General features: G+C 34.7%; 1 protein-coding gene across 6 annotated transcripts in view; it reads left to right on the top strand.

The window, feature by feature from the left end:
* The window catches only part of COBLL1 (cordon-bleu WH2 repeat protein like 1), a 166,534-nt gene that overhangs the window by 105,780 nt on the left and 44,815 nt on the right, over positions 1-15,939 (top strand). For 3 of the 6 annotated variants that reach the window (XM_024122287.3, XM_024122286.3, XM_024122285.3), the window contains exons 3-6: positions 2,530-2,731; positions 4,725-4,953; positions 10,829-10,926; positions 11,038-11,274. In XM_024122287.3, the coding sequence (XP_023978055.1) occupies positions 2,530-2,731; positions 4,725-4,953; positions 10,829-10,926; positions 11,038-11,274 (766 nt within the window). Of the gene's footprint in view, positions 1-2,529; positions 2,732-4,724; positions 4,954-5,751; positions 5,791-9,845; positions 10,927-11,037; positions 11,275-15,939 lie in introns of those variants that run through there. The other 3 variants (XM_055088218.1, XM_024122283.3, XM_055088237.1) reach the window with 2 other exon arrangements.

Here is a 15,939-nt window from a genome sequence, read left to right as displayed (position 1 = left end):
AGATTGCTTTTGCTATTTGGGGTCTTTTGTGTTTCCATACAAATTGTGAAATTTTTTTTTCTAGTTCTGTAAAAAATGCTAGTGGTAGTTTGATAGGGATTGCATTGAATCTGTAGATTGCTTTGGGTAGTAGAGTCATTTTCACAATGTTGATTCTTCCAATCCAAGAACATGGTATATTTCTCCACCTATTTGTATCATCTTTAATTTCTTTCATCAGTGTCTTATAGTTTTCTGCATACAAGTTTTTTGTCTCCTTAGGTAGGTTTATTCCTAGATATTTTATTCTTTTTGTTGCCGTGGTAAATGGGAGTGTTTTCTTAATTTCACTCTCAGATTTTTCATCATTAGTGTATAAGAATGCCAGAGATTTCTGTGCATTAATTTTGTATCCTGCTACTTTACCAAATTCATTGATTAGCTCTAGTAGTTTTCTGGTAGCATCCTTAGGATTCTCTATGTATAATATCATGTCATCTGCAAATAGTGACAGCTTTACTTCTTCTTTTCCTATTTGGATTCCTTTTATTTCTTTTTCTTCTCTGATTGCTGTGGCTAGAACTTCCAAAACTATGTTGAATAAGAGTGGTGAGAGTGGGCAATGTATTTTGGTTATTGAAACATATTCCAGAGAACATTTTTTTACTGAGGGACTTAGTCTTTTATTTATTTATTTTTCTTGGTATATGTATGATGGGTACAACTTGTATGTGGGAGAGAGAAGGGAGGTGAGTGTACTCTTATGAAATACACCTCTTTTTCCCAAAGCAAATGGAATGGCTTCAGGATGGGCAACAACCATAGAAGGTGAGGGTGAGGTAGAGTCTGAATCCAGGGGATGGTTTGAAAATCTATATAAAGTGTTTGACCTCAAGACCACACAGTTTGAAAATCTATATAAAGTGTTTGAACTCAAGACCACACAGTGCCAGACAACTAATCCTTCCCCAGCAGGATACTGTCTGTCTGAAAATGTTGAACCAGAGAGGCTACATACCTCGGAGTTCCACTTAGGAGACTGGGAATGAGGTGCATGTGAAAACAGATTACTAAATTAAAAATAGCATGCTGAACAGTGAGATTTTTAGCCTCATTTCCCTGTCAACTTTCTAAAAAACTGGTAGCTGGGTTCATATATCTACTCAAGAAATTGGAGAATTATTTTTTATTGATAGTTATACCTCCCATTGGAAAAAAAAAAAAATAGCTGGCCGCCTGATTACCCTCAAATGAAGCCCATCAACCTATATACCTAAATAGGACTTTTACACAGTGTTTTAGTGCCTCAGTCTTAAATACAATCTAATAGCTTAGGATCTTCAGATGTTTGAGGAAAGCACATAATACAAAAGACTTTTTGGTGTGCTTTCCTTAAAGGCTGACAATTAAGAAAGAATTAGAGCAGAAACTAACACACCATTGTAAAGCAATTATACTACAATAAAGATGTTAAAAATAAAAAAGAAAAGAAAAAAAAAAGAATTGGAGACCACACTGTTCTGTTGATGCTGTGAATGGAAACAAAAGTCTGTGTCAACAGTTGGAGTCTGTGGAAAGGGAAGCAAAAAATTAAGATGTGTCTCTGAATCTCAAGTTGGATTAACAATTCCCTATAGAGATAGGTTATGTATTACCATTAGTGTTTAACAATCACTATTTAAAATTATCTCATACATTTACTTGGTTATTTTTTCATTGTCTAGCACAAGAGTCCATTAACTTTTTCTGTCAAGAACCAGATAGTAAAAATATTAGGTTTTGTGGGCTGTACAGTTTTAGTCACATCTACTCAAATCTGCCATTGTAACACAAAAGTAGCCCTAGATATTATGTAAACAAATGAGCATGGCTGTGTGCCAGTAAACCTTTATTTACAAAAAACAGGCTGTGGGCCCACTTTGACCTGCAGACTGTAGTTTGCTGACATTTGGTCTAGTCCATCTAGCAGAGTATTAGATCTATGAGAGAAGGTATGCCATAACAGTTGTACCATGTCTCCAGTGCCTAGAAAATATTAAATGCTGTTTGAATGAATTAAGAGATCTGTACGACACTCTTCTTTAGGATTTGTGGGCTTCCTCACGTAGATTCTTTCTATGCTTTCTAAAGCCCAAAGGATGATAATACTTTATGCTTATGAGAACTAGTTTATAAGCTAAAGATTGCTCATATTCCAAATGACATTGTAAAGGAGCATCTGCTAAACCAAGTGACTGCTTTTGGATAAGGAAGGGCTTTTCCTTCTACTGAAATCTATGATATGAAGACAATTTGGCAGATAAAATATACAGAATTTTAAAACCAACACAAGGATCCAAGCTCTCTTGAATACTATTCAGAAGTTTTAAACTATTATAATTTTGTCTGCTTAAATATCTTGTAGTTAGATTTTTAAGCTGCTTTTACAAATAGTATTTTGCAGCCTTGTTTTATCTACTGAAGACAAGAGGCCCTAGGAAAAATGCTTGAAACAGTAAATTTAACAGTTAATGAAATTGTTCTATGATCAGCATTACTCTTGTTTTACAGTAAACCTATGATGGACTTGTTGATATTCCTCTGTGCACAGTATCACTTAAATCCATCAAGTCACACAATTGACCTGCTGTCAGCTGAAAAGAACCCCATTAAATTTAAGCCAAACACACCAATAGGAATGTTGGAGGTTGAAAAAGTAATTTTAAAGCCAAAAATTTTGGATAAGAAAAAACCTACACCTATAATACCAGAGGTAAGATTTTCACTGTAGATTTTGGTATCTCACAGCTAAAATACTAAGTTGATTTTTTTAGTCATTATCTGCAGCTCATTGCAAATGAAATAAAATTGCCTTTCCTGGTCAGATTCGACATAAACCTGGCTATTGTGTTTTCCTGGGCCACTTTGTTTAGGATTCACTTAGTTGTTTATCCTTGGATTAACTAGAATTTGGGGAATACTAGAGATTTTAGATGCTCTAAAGTGATCTATATGACAGTATCAGAATCTGACAATTATGAAAGATCTATATTTTAAGCTACTCTTTTAAAAAGTGTTTATATTAAAAAAAGGTTTTATACTCAATACAAATTCCTTTTAGAATTTATTAAAATAATTTTTGGCTTCTCTGTACTTGGTAAGCCGTAGTTGTAAGTTATTTAAATTATTGTTAATTTGAGCTACATGATGGCTCAGTTTGCTGTGATGTATGAATTTTAAGCAAAAATTTTTAACCACAGTGATTCTAATATCAATTCTCCTTTATAAAATTGTTCTTTTTCTGTAAGCAAAAGGGGTAGAAGTTTATGGGTTTCTAGAAATACTCGTTCATTAGGAATGATATTAACTATTTTTAACTTCACAAAATATATAAAGGTTTACATATTAAATTAGTAGTGCATTTACATATGACTTGAGTAATACATTCCCATATTTTCTTCAAAAAATTAACTTTTGGGCTTCCCTGGTGGCGCAGTGGTTGAGAATCTGCCTGCTAATGCAGGGGACACAGGTTCGGGCCCTGGTCTGGGAAGATCCCACATGCTGCGGAGCAACTGGGCCCGTGAGCCACAACTACTGAGCCTGCGCGTCTGGAGCCTCTGCTCCGCAACAAGAGAGGCCGCGATACTGAGAGGCCCGCGCACCGCGATGAAGAGTGGCCCCCGCCTGCCACAACTAGAGAAAGCCCTTGCACAGAAACGAAGACCCAGCACAGCCAAAAATTAAAATAAATAAATTAAATAAATAAATTAAAATTATTAAAAAAATTAACTTTTTTTGGACAATACTAAAACATTTGCTTTCTATAAAATATGAATATTAAATATTCACCAGGATATTGGGCTATTTTCTAGCAAGATATACATGCTATTTATCTAAATGGAAATAGTATTATTTATGCTATAACATGGGACTATATATGGTGCTTTAGTTTTATGAATACATGTTAAACTTTGAAGATCTGCAATCTGTAGGTTTCACTTAAGATGGTCACATGTTTCTAAATTCCATTTACATATAGAATTTAATTCAGTTTCATTAAAATGTGGAGATGCTTAAAATCTCAATAATTTTGAATTACCAGTATTAAATATTTAAATGAGGACTATTATAATATTATTTACTAATATATTAAAATTAACCAAAGTAGTAATAATAATAGTGACAACAACAATAGGTAGTCACAATAGTTAACGTTTACTTATTGATAATTTACAATGTGCCAGACACTGTGTTAAGCTCTTTATAATGGATTAACTCATTTATCTTACCTCAAATAAGAGTTCAAAAATGTTAATGTCTTAATTAAAATATCCCTTTTTTTTCATTGAGACAACTGACCATTAGATAAATATTTCTCAACTAAAAAAAATAGAATAAAACATATGTAATTCTATTATCATGTATGTTTGCTAATTTTAAAGTAAATATTATATGGAATAAAGCAAAAACATCTGTAGGACTAGATATGAGGCTTTTATGTTTCTTTTTGGATTTAAATCTACTTAATAATTTACAAGAGTTATGAATTTAATCTAGATTACTTAATAAGCAAACTATTTCTAAGAATCTGGTTTGGATTTAGGAAGTCACATTAATCAAAAAGAAAATTTTACAACAAAGTAGAAAAATACTGTTTATTGTACCAATATATAATTGTAGATTATCTCATTGTTCTAGATGTCATTGTAGAAAGTTTGTTTCAGTAAATCATGGTATAACTCTGGCTTTAATCTGTGTTTCAGAAAACTGTGAGAGTAGTGATCAATTTTAAGAAAACGCAGAAGACGATAGTGAGAGTTAGCCCACATGCACCACTTGAAGAACTTGCGCCTGTTATATGCAGCAAATGTGAGTTTGATCCATTACATACACTATTATTGAAGGACTATCAGTCTCAGGAGCCCCTCGACTTGACAAAATCTCTTAATGAGCTGGGACTAAGAGAATTATATGCCATGGATATCAGCAGAGGTAAGTAGACTTTTCATGTTATTCATTTGGTGCATATATGTGCATGTTTTGTGTTTATGTATGTGTTCTCAAGTTCATAATGGCATGTTAATGGATCCTGTAGTAAAGTCAATACATGTCACTGGGAATAAGAAGAGAAAACTAAATGTAGTAAAATTTAACTTGAGTTCAGTTATTCAAATTGGAATAAAAACACGTCTTTCTTAGCTGTCATCCACATTTTACACTTTTCCATCTACCTATGAATATTTGGGCTGTAATTTAACTTAATTCTTTGTGGTTTTAAGATTTAAACAGAAAATTAAAGTTTACATGTAAAGTCATTGTTGTTCTAAAGAAGTGTGAATTACAATAGACTCACCATGGATTTGTCTGAGTCTTAATTATCTTTTAAATTTCGGAGTTTCTTGACAAATTTTTTTCTAAGTTCACCCAAAATCAACTGGCTTATAAAATGAATCAGTCTACTTACAAAAATGTTCTAAATAGGAATAGCTTGGAGTGTAAATCTATAGAAATAATGTATTAAAATTTGGAGATTTTAGATAACATTGGTTTCTATGATGTCTGATAGATAGATGCAAGTTTATTCAACACAAATCTGTTTTATTAGGAGAAATAAAAGTTTAGTGAAGAATGATTACTTACATCTTCTGTGTATTGAGAACTTCAAACTTTATCCTGAGATTGTGGCTTTAAATAATCCATAGATGACTATTTCAACTCAGTGATGTTTTATACTTGAACAAACATTATCTTTTCAGTCAATTTACCCTCTTTTACCCCCTCCTTCTGTAGCCACTTCTGTTACTGCCTTCAATAAGTCATCTTTACAAGGTAAGACACATGAATCAGTAGAAACAGACTATAATATGAAATCTCTATTTCTATTGGGTCAATTGAAAACAAGCTGCTAATTTTACCTGTTTTCTTATCATTACTAATATGTACATTCTGTAAAAGATTTTAATTTAGAAAATCTTTGGTTTTTATTTCCTGAAAAATAGTTTAAAGCCCCCTAACTTGATTTCTGAATTTAATTTCAGTAATTACATTTAAATAATTGTTTGAAAATTAATATCATCTTAATAAGAAAAACATATTCTTGACTCTCAGACAAAAAATGATGTTGCTACGATTTTTATTGTGTACATATACTGATAACTTGGTGGTTCCATGGAAGAGTCTCAGATTATTTCTTTTGAAACAGTTATTCAGAATAATAAGGGTATATTCATCATGGGAAATATTTGCAACCATTAAATTGTTTGTGAATATTTTGTAATAACATGGAAAGTGCTTATGCTAAAATCAGCTTTTAAAGCTTTTTAAATGTTTTTAAATGTTTAATACAGTATGTTTTTAAATGAAATTTCTGAAAAGAAATACATAAAAATTTTAAGAGTTGATACCTTTAGGTGGTAGGGCTATGGGTGAATTTTTTTCATCCTCCTTTTCTTTATTTTTTTTGAAAGTTTTTATTTTATTTCAAAAAATTTTTGATTTACAAGGTTGTGTTAGTTTCAGGTGTACAGCAAAGTGAATCAGTTATACATATATCCAACTCTTTTTTAGATTCTTGTCCCATATAGGTCATTACAGAGTATTGAGTAGAGTTCCCTGTGCTATACAGTAGGTCTATTTTATATATATCCTTCTTTTCTTTATAGTATAGAATTTTTTAATGGAATGTATTACTTTCATAGAGGAAAAATTTATTAAAAATTAGCCATTAATAATAAAGTCTGGAAATCTGTTTCCCCATTAAAAAAGGATAGGCTGAGATAATTGATTACTATAATAATTACCCCCTACTAAAAAAAACTTAATAAAGTGTACACATTATACATTATTGGATTATTGGAATCTTCTTTCTTTACCACTTCCAATTTTTTTAATAACACAATGAGCCTCTCAATTCCAAGAATTAAGCCCACATCAGTAATAGTGTGATTATTTATTTTTAGTGGCTGTCATGAAGACTAGCCTAATCAAAGGAGTTGAAAATTCTTGTGTTTGTAAAGTGTATACTGGCTAATAATCAGAAGATAGGCATGTTAATTCTGATACTACATTAGCTTTCAAGCTCATTGGCAAACTGATAGGGCAAATGGCTTTATTTGTGCGGATCTCACCTTCCACTTCTATAATAATCTAGAGGTAGGAAAAAGTGTCCTCTGGTTCTTCTAGCAACAGCATTCTTTTACTTGTACTTGGCTTTTGCTTCTAACTTTGCCAGTCTCTACATACATAATCAAAAGCAAATTCCATAATCTTGTTGGCCTCAGTTTGAAGGCGTTGAATGCACTGATTTCTAATATCCCCTCCAGCTAAAAAAAGTATGTGGTTTATGCAGAATATTAAATGTTGTGAACATAATCTTAAGAGATTGTAATAGGAAAATGTAAAAAAAGCTCTTTTTACAGTGTCAAAATCTACAGGGTCAATCCAAATGTTGTAAATGCTCCTGCCTCCTTATTTTGTCCAATATTATCAGAAGGCTTAGAACTTTGTGTGCAATTATTTACAGCCTCTCTTTGGGAAATAGGAAACTACAGTATTTGAGTTGCTTTTCTAAGTAAGCTCAACTCCTTGTCTTAGTGTTTAACTCTGACTTCTAGCGATCCCTGAAAGTGAGCTTTAGGTGAAGACTTAGGAGTTAACCAGAGTAGAGGATGCCCAGATGCCTGCAAATTGCTTTACCAAAAATAACTACATGAGTACTCTGGTTATAGTTATTGCACTGCACCACCATGTGAACTTTCTGTTTACTGTCCCAACTAAGTTTAATTGTATATCTACATTCAGTTAGTGGAGGAGTCTATCTTAAAATGAAATAGTAGCATTTCTTAAAAAAAAAAGTCAGAGGTATTACACATCATCTTTAAATGGATACTGGATTCAGTTCTACTATTTAATGTCTGTTTTTCTTGGTTCAAGTTATTCAGACTCTCTAGTCACCATCACCAAGGCCTCAGATGTGTAATGATATAGTACCATCTGCTTCCAATTCTTTACATTCCCTAACTTATAAAAAGGAATCAGAATAATAACTTGTGACACCACCTCACAGGATTGTTCTAAAGAGTGAGTTAGGCATGTGAAAAAATCTTTAACCAACGAAGTGCTGTCCACATGTCTATTATTATTAATTGTTAGCATTGTATAGCATGCATAGTGCTTATTTAATATTTGAAGTGTCAGATTTATGAAGTTTTAATCTGTGAAATATAGTTCTCCTTTAGTGTCTTATTGAGGAAAATTGCATTAATGTATTTATTGGTGTTAACTATGTTTGCTTCCATAGAATAACTCCTACTTTGTCATAATTTATTTAATTTTTTAAACATTTCCTTTAAATAAAAAGACTAGGGCTTCCCTGGTGGCGCAGTGGTTGAGAGTCCGCCTGCCGATGCAGGAGACACGGGTTCGTGCCCCGGTCCGGGAAGATCCCACATGCCGCGCAGCGGCTGGGCCCGTGAGCAATGGCCGCTGAGCCTGCGCGTCCGGAGCCTGTGCTCCGCAAAAGGGAGAGGCCACAACAGTGAGAGGCCCGCGTACCGCAAAAAAAAAAAAAAAAAAAAAAAAAGACTATACATTTACTCCTAAGAAAGGGCTATGTATTTGAGACTTTACATTGAGCTGTAAGTTCAGCTACAGATATATCCCACAAATATCAATATATAGTACTTTGTCTCCAGTGTCACTGAAATTATACCGTGGTTTACCATAAAACCCATATGTGTTTCATAGGAGAAATGTTTTTAAAATTTATAAATCCCCACTCCTGTGTCTCTCTCTCTTTCTTTAAAATTTGCAACTTATCTGTTGAAGAAACCAGGTCATTTGTCTTATGGTGTTTCCCACATTCAGAATTTTGCTGATTGCATCCTGTGGTGCCACTTAACATGTTTCTTTATCCTCTGCTTCCTGTAAATTGATTGTTAAATCTAGAGACTTGATCAGATTTGGGTGAGATATTTTTGGTAAGAATATTTCATGGATAGTATTGTGTATTTCCATTAACAGACCTGTAATAACAAGTTATCTTTTTTTGATGTTAGCCGTCAATAATCTTCGCTTATGTCTTTTTTTTTTAACTGAAGTATAGTTGATTTACAATGTTGTGTTAATATCTGCTGTACAGCAAAGTGATTCAGTTATACATATACATACATTCTTTTTTATATTCTTTTCCATTATGGTTTATCACAAGATATTAAATATAGTTCCCTGTGCTCTACAATGGGACCTTATTGTTTATCCATTCTATATATAATAGTTTGCATCTACTGACTCCAAACTCCCACTCCATCCCTCCCCCTCCCCACCCCCATCTCGGCAACCACAAGTCTGTTCTCTATGTCTGTGAGGCTGCTTCTGTTTCATAGGTGGAATCATTTGTGTCATATTTTAGATTCCACATATAAGTGATATCATATGGTATTTGTCTCTCTCTTCCTCACTTACTTCACTTAGTATGATAATCTCTAGGTCCATCCATGTTGCTGCAAATGGCATTGTTTCATTCTTTTTATGGTTGAGTAGTATTCCATCGTATATATGTACCACATCTTCTTTATCCGTTCATCTGTTGATGGACATTTAAGTTGTTTGCATCTTTTGGCTATTGTGAATAGTGCTGCTGAGAACATCATTGCCAATGTCTTGGTTAATTAGGAGTTAGAAAATAAATATAATCTGTTACAAATATTTCTTTAATTATCAGTTGAGATATTTCTAAAAAAGATTTCCCTATGTCAGCTATTTGTCTACCTAGATAGAGTTCATTCAGAAAAGACAGGATAAAAGTGTGATTCTTTCCCTTAATCAATTTTTAAAACAATGGACAATGAGAATCAGTTATTTTTTTAGTATCATTATGAATTCATGGAATTAAACATATGTGCTATGTTTCAATTTGTTGAGATATTCTTATGATGCCCAAATTGTCCTGACTTTGGCCAGGAGAAACCGTACAACATTGGCTCCTGAGACGGTTCCTTTTAGTGGGAAATGGTATTTAGAGACAGTCTGAGCAAGGGTGACTCAGCACTACTGGGTTTGTCATTGTTTTTGGCCCTTTCAGTTGACTTTAGGAAACACTTTTTAGAAAATGAAATATTACCTATACAACTTTGAGGTTTGACGTTTGCCATTCTGCTTAAATTGTGGTTTAATTTCGGCACTGTTGACATTTTGGGCCAGATAATTCTTTGTTCTGGGGCGCTGTCTTGTGCACTGTAGTTTGTTTAGCAGCATCCCTAGCCTGTACCCAGTATATGCCAGTAGCACATTCTCTTCACCCTTCTCCCAGTTGTGACAACCGAAATTGTCCCTAGGCTTTGTTAAACGTCTTTGGCGGGATGTGCGTGTGTGCGCGCGCAAAATCACCACCAGTTCAGAACCACTGGATTAAAGAAATAAAGTTTTTAAAACATTTAACAGAGTGCTGAGTAATTATAATGAATCATGTTTTGGAGAATTAAATATTTCAGAATAGTTTAGCTCCGAGACAAAATATATAATTCAAAATCAACAAAGGGACAAACTGTATGATAGCAACTTCATATCTCATTTAATTCGAAGTGTCCTTTTTACTTCTGAAATGTTGGTAGTTATGAATGAAACACAGACTCTTGAGTCGCTTCAGTTTCCTCTGCTGTGGAACAGGAACAATAATACTAAATTTGCTTGTTGCTTTGAGAATTAAAATATGAGGTGCTGAGCAGAGTGCGTGGTTCATAGTAGAGCATAATTAGTAGCTTTTATCATTAGATAAAGTTATCAAGGGAAAGTAATTGAGGGATAGTTCACCTCGGAGGTGAACATATAACCCCTCAAGCAAAATTAAGGTGCTTTTCTTCTATTTTAGAGTCCTGCCAAATACCACAAAACCTAGACCTTATGAAGGATAAAGAAAATAAAGGGTTTTTCAGCCTTTTTCAACGCAGTAAGAAAAAGCGGGAGCAAGTATGTATTTTCTTATGTAGTATTTTATAAGATTCTTCTACTCTGTTTTTAAGTGCACTTGCTTTTCATCTTGGAATTACCTGTAGATTTTGCTTCTTCTTTGTTTATTAGACCGCCAGTGCCCCTGCAACTCCTCTAGTAAGTAAGCATCGTCCAGCTTTTACGAGGAGCAATACCATTACCAAACAGTATATTTCAAACACCCTGCCATCGGATGCACCCAAGAAGAGGCGTGCTCCACTGCCTCCAATGCCAGGGTCTCAGAGAGCCCCCCAGGACCTTGCTCACATCCAGGAGAGGCCAGCTTCTTGTGTGGTGAAATCCACAAGTCTGGATGAAACAGAGGAGGTATGTAAATTTTTGTTTTTTATTTTTAGGATGGGGCAGGGGACCACCCATTTTTCCTCTTAACTAACTTGTCCTTTTCCACATAGGCTGCTAATAGTAGCAGTTACTAATATATAATAAGATGAATAACTAGTTACTAATTGCTGTGAAGAGATTCTATATGTAGAGCTCTGCAATGCAGTAAAAAATAAATATGTCAGTTTTAAGTAGCTTTTATATACAAGCAAATAAATCATCCATAAACCTTAAAGCCCTGGTTTATTAAGGCCCAACTGGAGGTTCTTGCTATACAAGAAATTGTCCCTAGGCTTTGTTAAACGTCTTTGGTGGGATGTGCGTGTGTGTGCGCACAAAATCACCACCAGTTCAGAACCACTGGATTAAAGAAATAAAGTTTTTAAAACATTTAACAGAGTGCTGAGTAATTATAATGAATCATGTTTTGGAGAATTAAATATTTCAGAATAGTTTAGCTCTGAGACAAAATATATAATTCAAAATCAACAAAGGGACAAACTGTATGATAGTAACTTCATATCTCATTTAATTCGAAGTGTCCTTTTTACTTCTGAAATGTTGCTTTTTGTTTTTTAAACAGCAACAAATATTTATGTTGCATTCGTGGGTTTCTAACTAGATATAGTCAGGTGTTGACCTGACTCTGAGATTCTCGGGGGGGGGAAATCCTTGTGTCTGCCTGATACATAAATACTCTATAATAAAAAAGAGTCTTTATATAGCATATATTGTAGTTACTATCATATACTTTTATGTTCAAGGCACTGTTCTAGGTGTACCTTTTTCTCAAACATTCTCACTATTGCTCTCTTTAATCCCAAATTTTCCTGGAGCATGCTGTTTTGTAGAAATCCATTTGCAAACAAGTTTTCATGCCTATGAAGTCTGTACATTCCTTGCTTTTATTCAGGTGAATTACAAGCGAAGTTTTAAGTAAATGTGATTGAACATGAGACCATATATTTTGTCGCTTGTAATCAAATGATTTAAGTAACTCTGAGAGCAAATTTTATTTTGAGGTATTTGAGAAACCGAGAAGTTTTCTTGTATCTAGTTGAAGGGTTTTATTTCCCCCTTGGAAGCTTAGTAAATTCAATGCTCAAGTAAATGAACACTTCTCAACCAACTAATAAACAGTTCTGTACTTCCTTAACCTTAGAAAAATTTTAACTATAGTTTTTCAGTAATTGATAAGCTCTCATATGTGTCTTTAGAAAGTAACAACTGGATTAGATAGAAATGAGCATAAAAATGTTGGAACTCGGTAGTTATTTGGAAAATCATCTATTAAACTGTCTTCTTATTTCTGTAAGACTCTCTTGTCTAATGGTTGTGGTATGAAGTCTCACCTTGCCCATCAGGAGGATAATTATTTTTTCAAATGATAGAATCATTTACTGCAGAATTTTCCAGGGTAACTGCTTGGTAGTTGGAGTCAGCCTTAAAAAGCATGTGGGAGTGCCATAGTCAGGCAAGAGGAATCCCGTTTAAAGATGCAGTGAATGTCAGGGCTGTGGCAAGTCTGGGCATGCGCAAGAAACAAAGCTTGAGCGAGGCAGGGACCAAATCAGGGTCCCAGAGACCTCATTTTGTGGCCATAACTAGTTTTCATTTCTTCATAGTGAATCATTTAAAAGGTAGCACTTTCAGGATTGTTTTATATTTTTAATTACCATAAAACTGCACTGTAAGAGTATAACTTATCATACTCATGAGTGGTTACCAAAGTCTGTCTTTTTCTATATAGAAATACATCTTAGCCCCTGCTCACAAACCTTTATTCCAGATGACTTCAATCTATTCCAGTAAATGTCCTTTGTGTTGGGAGCCTGAAGAGGTCTACGTTGTCCTTCTAACATTCAGCTTCTTAAAATTCTAGGCCATGCTACCAGTGACCTAGACAAAAGCCATTTCTTTTGATTCTCACTCTCTGCTCTATGACCAGTTGATGCCCCCATGTTAAGGACTAAATTTTTTTTTTTTAGTATGTTGCCTTTGGCAAACTAGATATCTTTATATAATTTTCTAATTATTCTTTCCTTTGATTTGGACATCTGGATAGTTCTTTGATGTATTGTTTAGTAGGACCTGGAATTATTTGTTTATCCCTAGTGAAGCTGAAGAACCACTTTTTAAAATTTATTCATTACAAAAATTTGTAACAATTAAGCTGTGGTTCTGTGTGTGATTGTGTGTGTGGGGGTATGTGTACATGTACATGCTCATATGAATTCTTCCCTTCCCAGGCATCCCAGCACTTATTTTCTTAAGTTCTTTGCCATATTTGATGGAATAGATCACCCTTTTGTCTTGACTTTTCTTTCTTCCTCTTTTTTTTTGGTCTGTGCCGTGTGGCATATGGGATCTTAGTTCCCCGACCAGGGATCGAACCTGTGCCCCCTACAGTAGAAGCATGGAGTCTTAACCAATGGACCGCCAGGGAAGTCCTTTCTCTCTTCCTTGGTCCTAATTCTCTTCTTATATCTCAGCTCTCTTCTATTTTTTTTGCCACCACTTCCTTTACCCATTTTCTAAATTTGGAGGTACCTGAATCCACAGTCTTAGCCTCTATTTACTCTTTCAGAGAAAACATCTATTCTTTGTTGAGTTTTTGGTTGTAGTGTTTTGAATAGTGTCCCCCCAAAAGATACATCCAAGTCAAGGATCTAGAGATGAGATAATCCTGGACTTAAGTTGGGCTCAAATCCAATGACTGGTGTTGGTATAAGAGGGGAGACACGGGCACAAAGACACAAAGGAGTAGGCCATGTGATGAAAGAGACGGAGACTGCAGTGGTGCTGCCACAAGCCAAAGAATGCCAGGAGCCACCAGAAGCTGGAGGAGGCAAGGAAGGATTCTCCCCCAGTGCCTTCTGAGGGATATGGCCCTGCTGACACCTTGATTTCAGGCTACTAGCTTCCAGAACTATGGTAGAATAAACTTCTGTTGTTTGAAGTTGCCCAGCCATGGCAATTTGTTACAGCAGCCCTATGAAATGAATACGTCAGCTCTGTATTCCAATCCCAATATTGTTCCACTTGCAGTTTGAACTCACGGTTGCTTATTGACTCATCACTACCTGGAAATCAACGTATTTAAAATCAACCTCACTTTTTTTTCTCTCAGATTGAAAAGCTCAAGATCATCTTTGATGTTCTTTATTTTTCTTTTCACATCCAATTAGTGACTAACCCTTCATTCAGTCTCCCTTCACAATATCTCCTTGTCCCTTTCTTCCATTCCCTCTGCTAAAAACATGCCTCAGGGAAATCCAGGGCCAGGAGGGTAAGGAGAAGGTCAGTACTTAACTTGTCTTGCCCCTTCTTGTCTTCAGAAGACAAAGAATGTGGCAAGCTGCCACATTTATATTTTATAATTGTCACTTCCCAGCTCAGAAACTTTGGATAGCTGGCTGTTATTTTCTAGGCATTCAAGGTCCTCTACCAGCATAACAATTTGGTGGGTATGGAGGGCTCTGCTTTCCTCCCTCCCTCCTCCCCTCCCTTTCTCTCTTTCTTTCTAGCTGTATTGACATATAATTGACAAATAAAATTGTAAGCTATTTAAAGTACACATTGTGGTAATTTGAAATACATTGTGAAAAAATTCCTACTATCTATTTAATTAACATATCCATCACTTCACATATTATTATTATTTTTTTTGGTAAGAATATTTAAGTTCTACTCTCTTAGTGAATTTCAATTATATAATACAATGTTGTCAACTATAGTCACTATGTTTTACATTAGATCCTCAGACCTTATTCATCTTATAGCTGAAAGTTTGCCCTCTTTTACCAATTGCTATTTCTCCTACCGCCTAGCCCCAGGCCACCTTTTCTACTCTCTGTTTCTATGAGTTTGATTTTTTTTAGATTCCACCTATAAGTGATACCATGCAGTATTTGCCATTCTTTGTCTGGCTTATTTCATTTAGTGTAATGCCTTCAAGGTCAATCCATGTTGTCACAAAGGGAAAGATTTCCTTCTTTCCCATGGATGAATAATATTCCTCTGTGTGTGTGTGTGTGCACACGTGTGTATCACATATATATATTTTTTAACATATCACATCTTCTTTGTCCATTCATCCATACATGGATACTTTGGTTGTTTCTATATCTTGGCTATTGTGAATAATGGTTCAGTAAACATGGGAGTGCAGGTATCTTTTCAGTATCCTATTTTTATTTCCTTTGGATACATACCCAGAAGTGCAATTGCTGGATCATGTGGTAGTTCTATTTTTAATTATCTGATGGTCCTCCATACTGTTTTCCATAGTGGCTGCACCAATTTACATCCCCACCAAGAGTGCACAGGGATCCCCTTTTGTCCACATTCTGCCAGCACGTAGCTCTTATATTCTTGATGACAGCCATTCTAACAGGTATGAGGTGGTATCTTAATGTAATTTTGATTTGTAATTCCCGGATGATTAATGATGTTAAACACCATTTCATGTACCTATTGACCATCTTCTTTGGAAAAACATTTGTTCAGTTCCTCTGCCCATTTTTTAATTGCATTTTTTTTTTTTTGGCTATTGAGTTGTGTGAGTTCTTTATATATTTTGGATATTAGCCCCTTATAAGATGGAGTGATCTTACTTTCTCTGAATTTGTCTCTCTTGTGCCTTTTTAT

This window comes from Physeter macrocephalus, chromosome 2, assembly GCF_002837175.3.
Source record: "Physeter macrocephalus isolate SW-GA chromosome 2, ASM283717v5, whole genome shotgun sequence".
Classification (NCBI taxonomy): Eukaryota; Metazoa; Chordata; class Mammalia; order Artiodactyla; family Physeteridae; genus Physeter; species Physeter macrocephalus.
The sequence above is the reverse complement of the archived record's forward strand: the minus strand, read 5'-3'. Positions and strand labels throughout refer to the sequence as shown.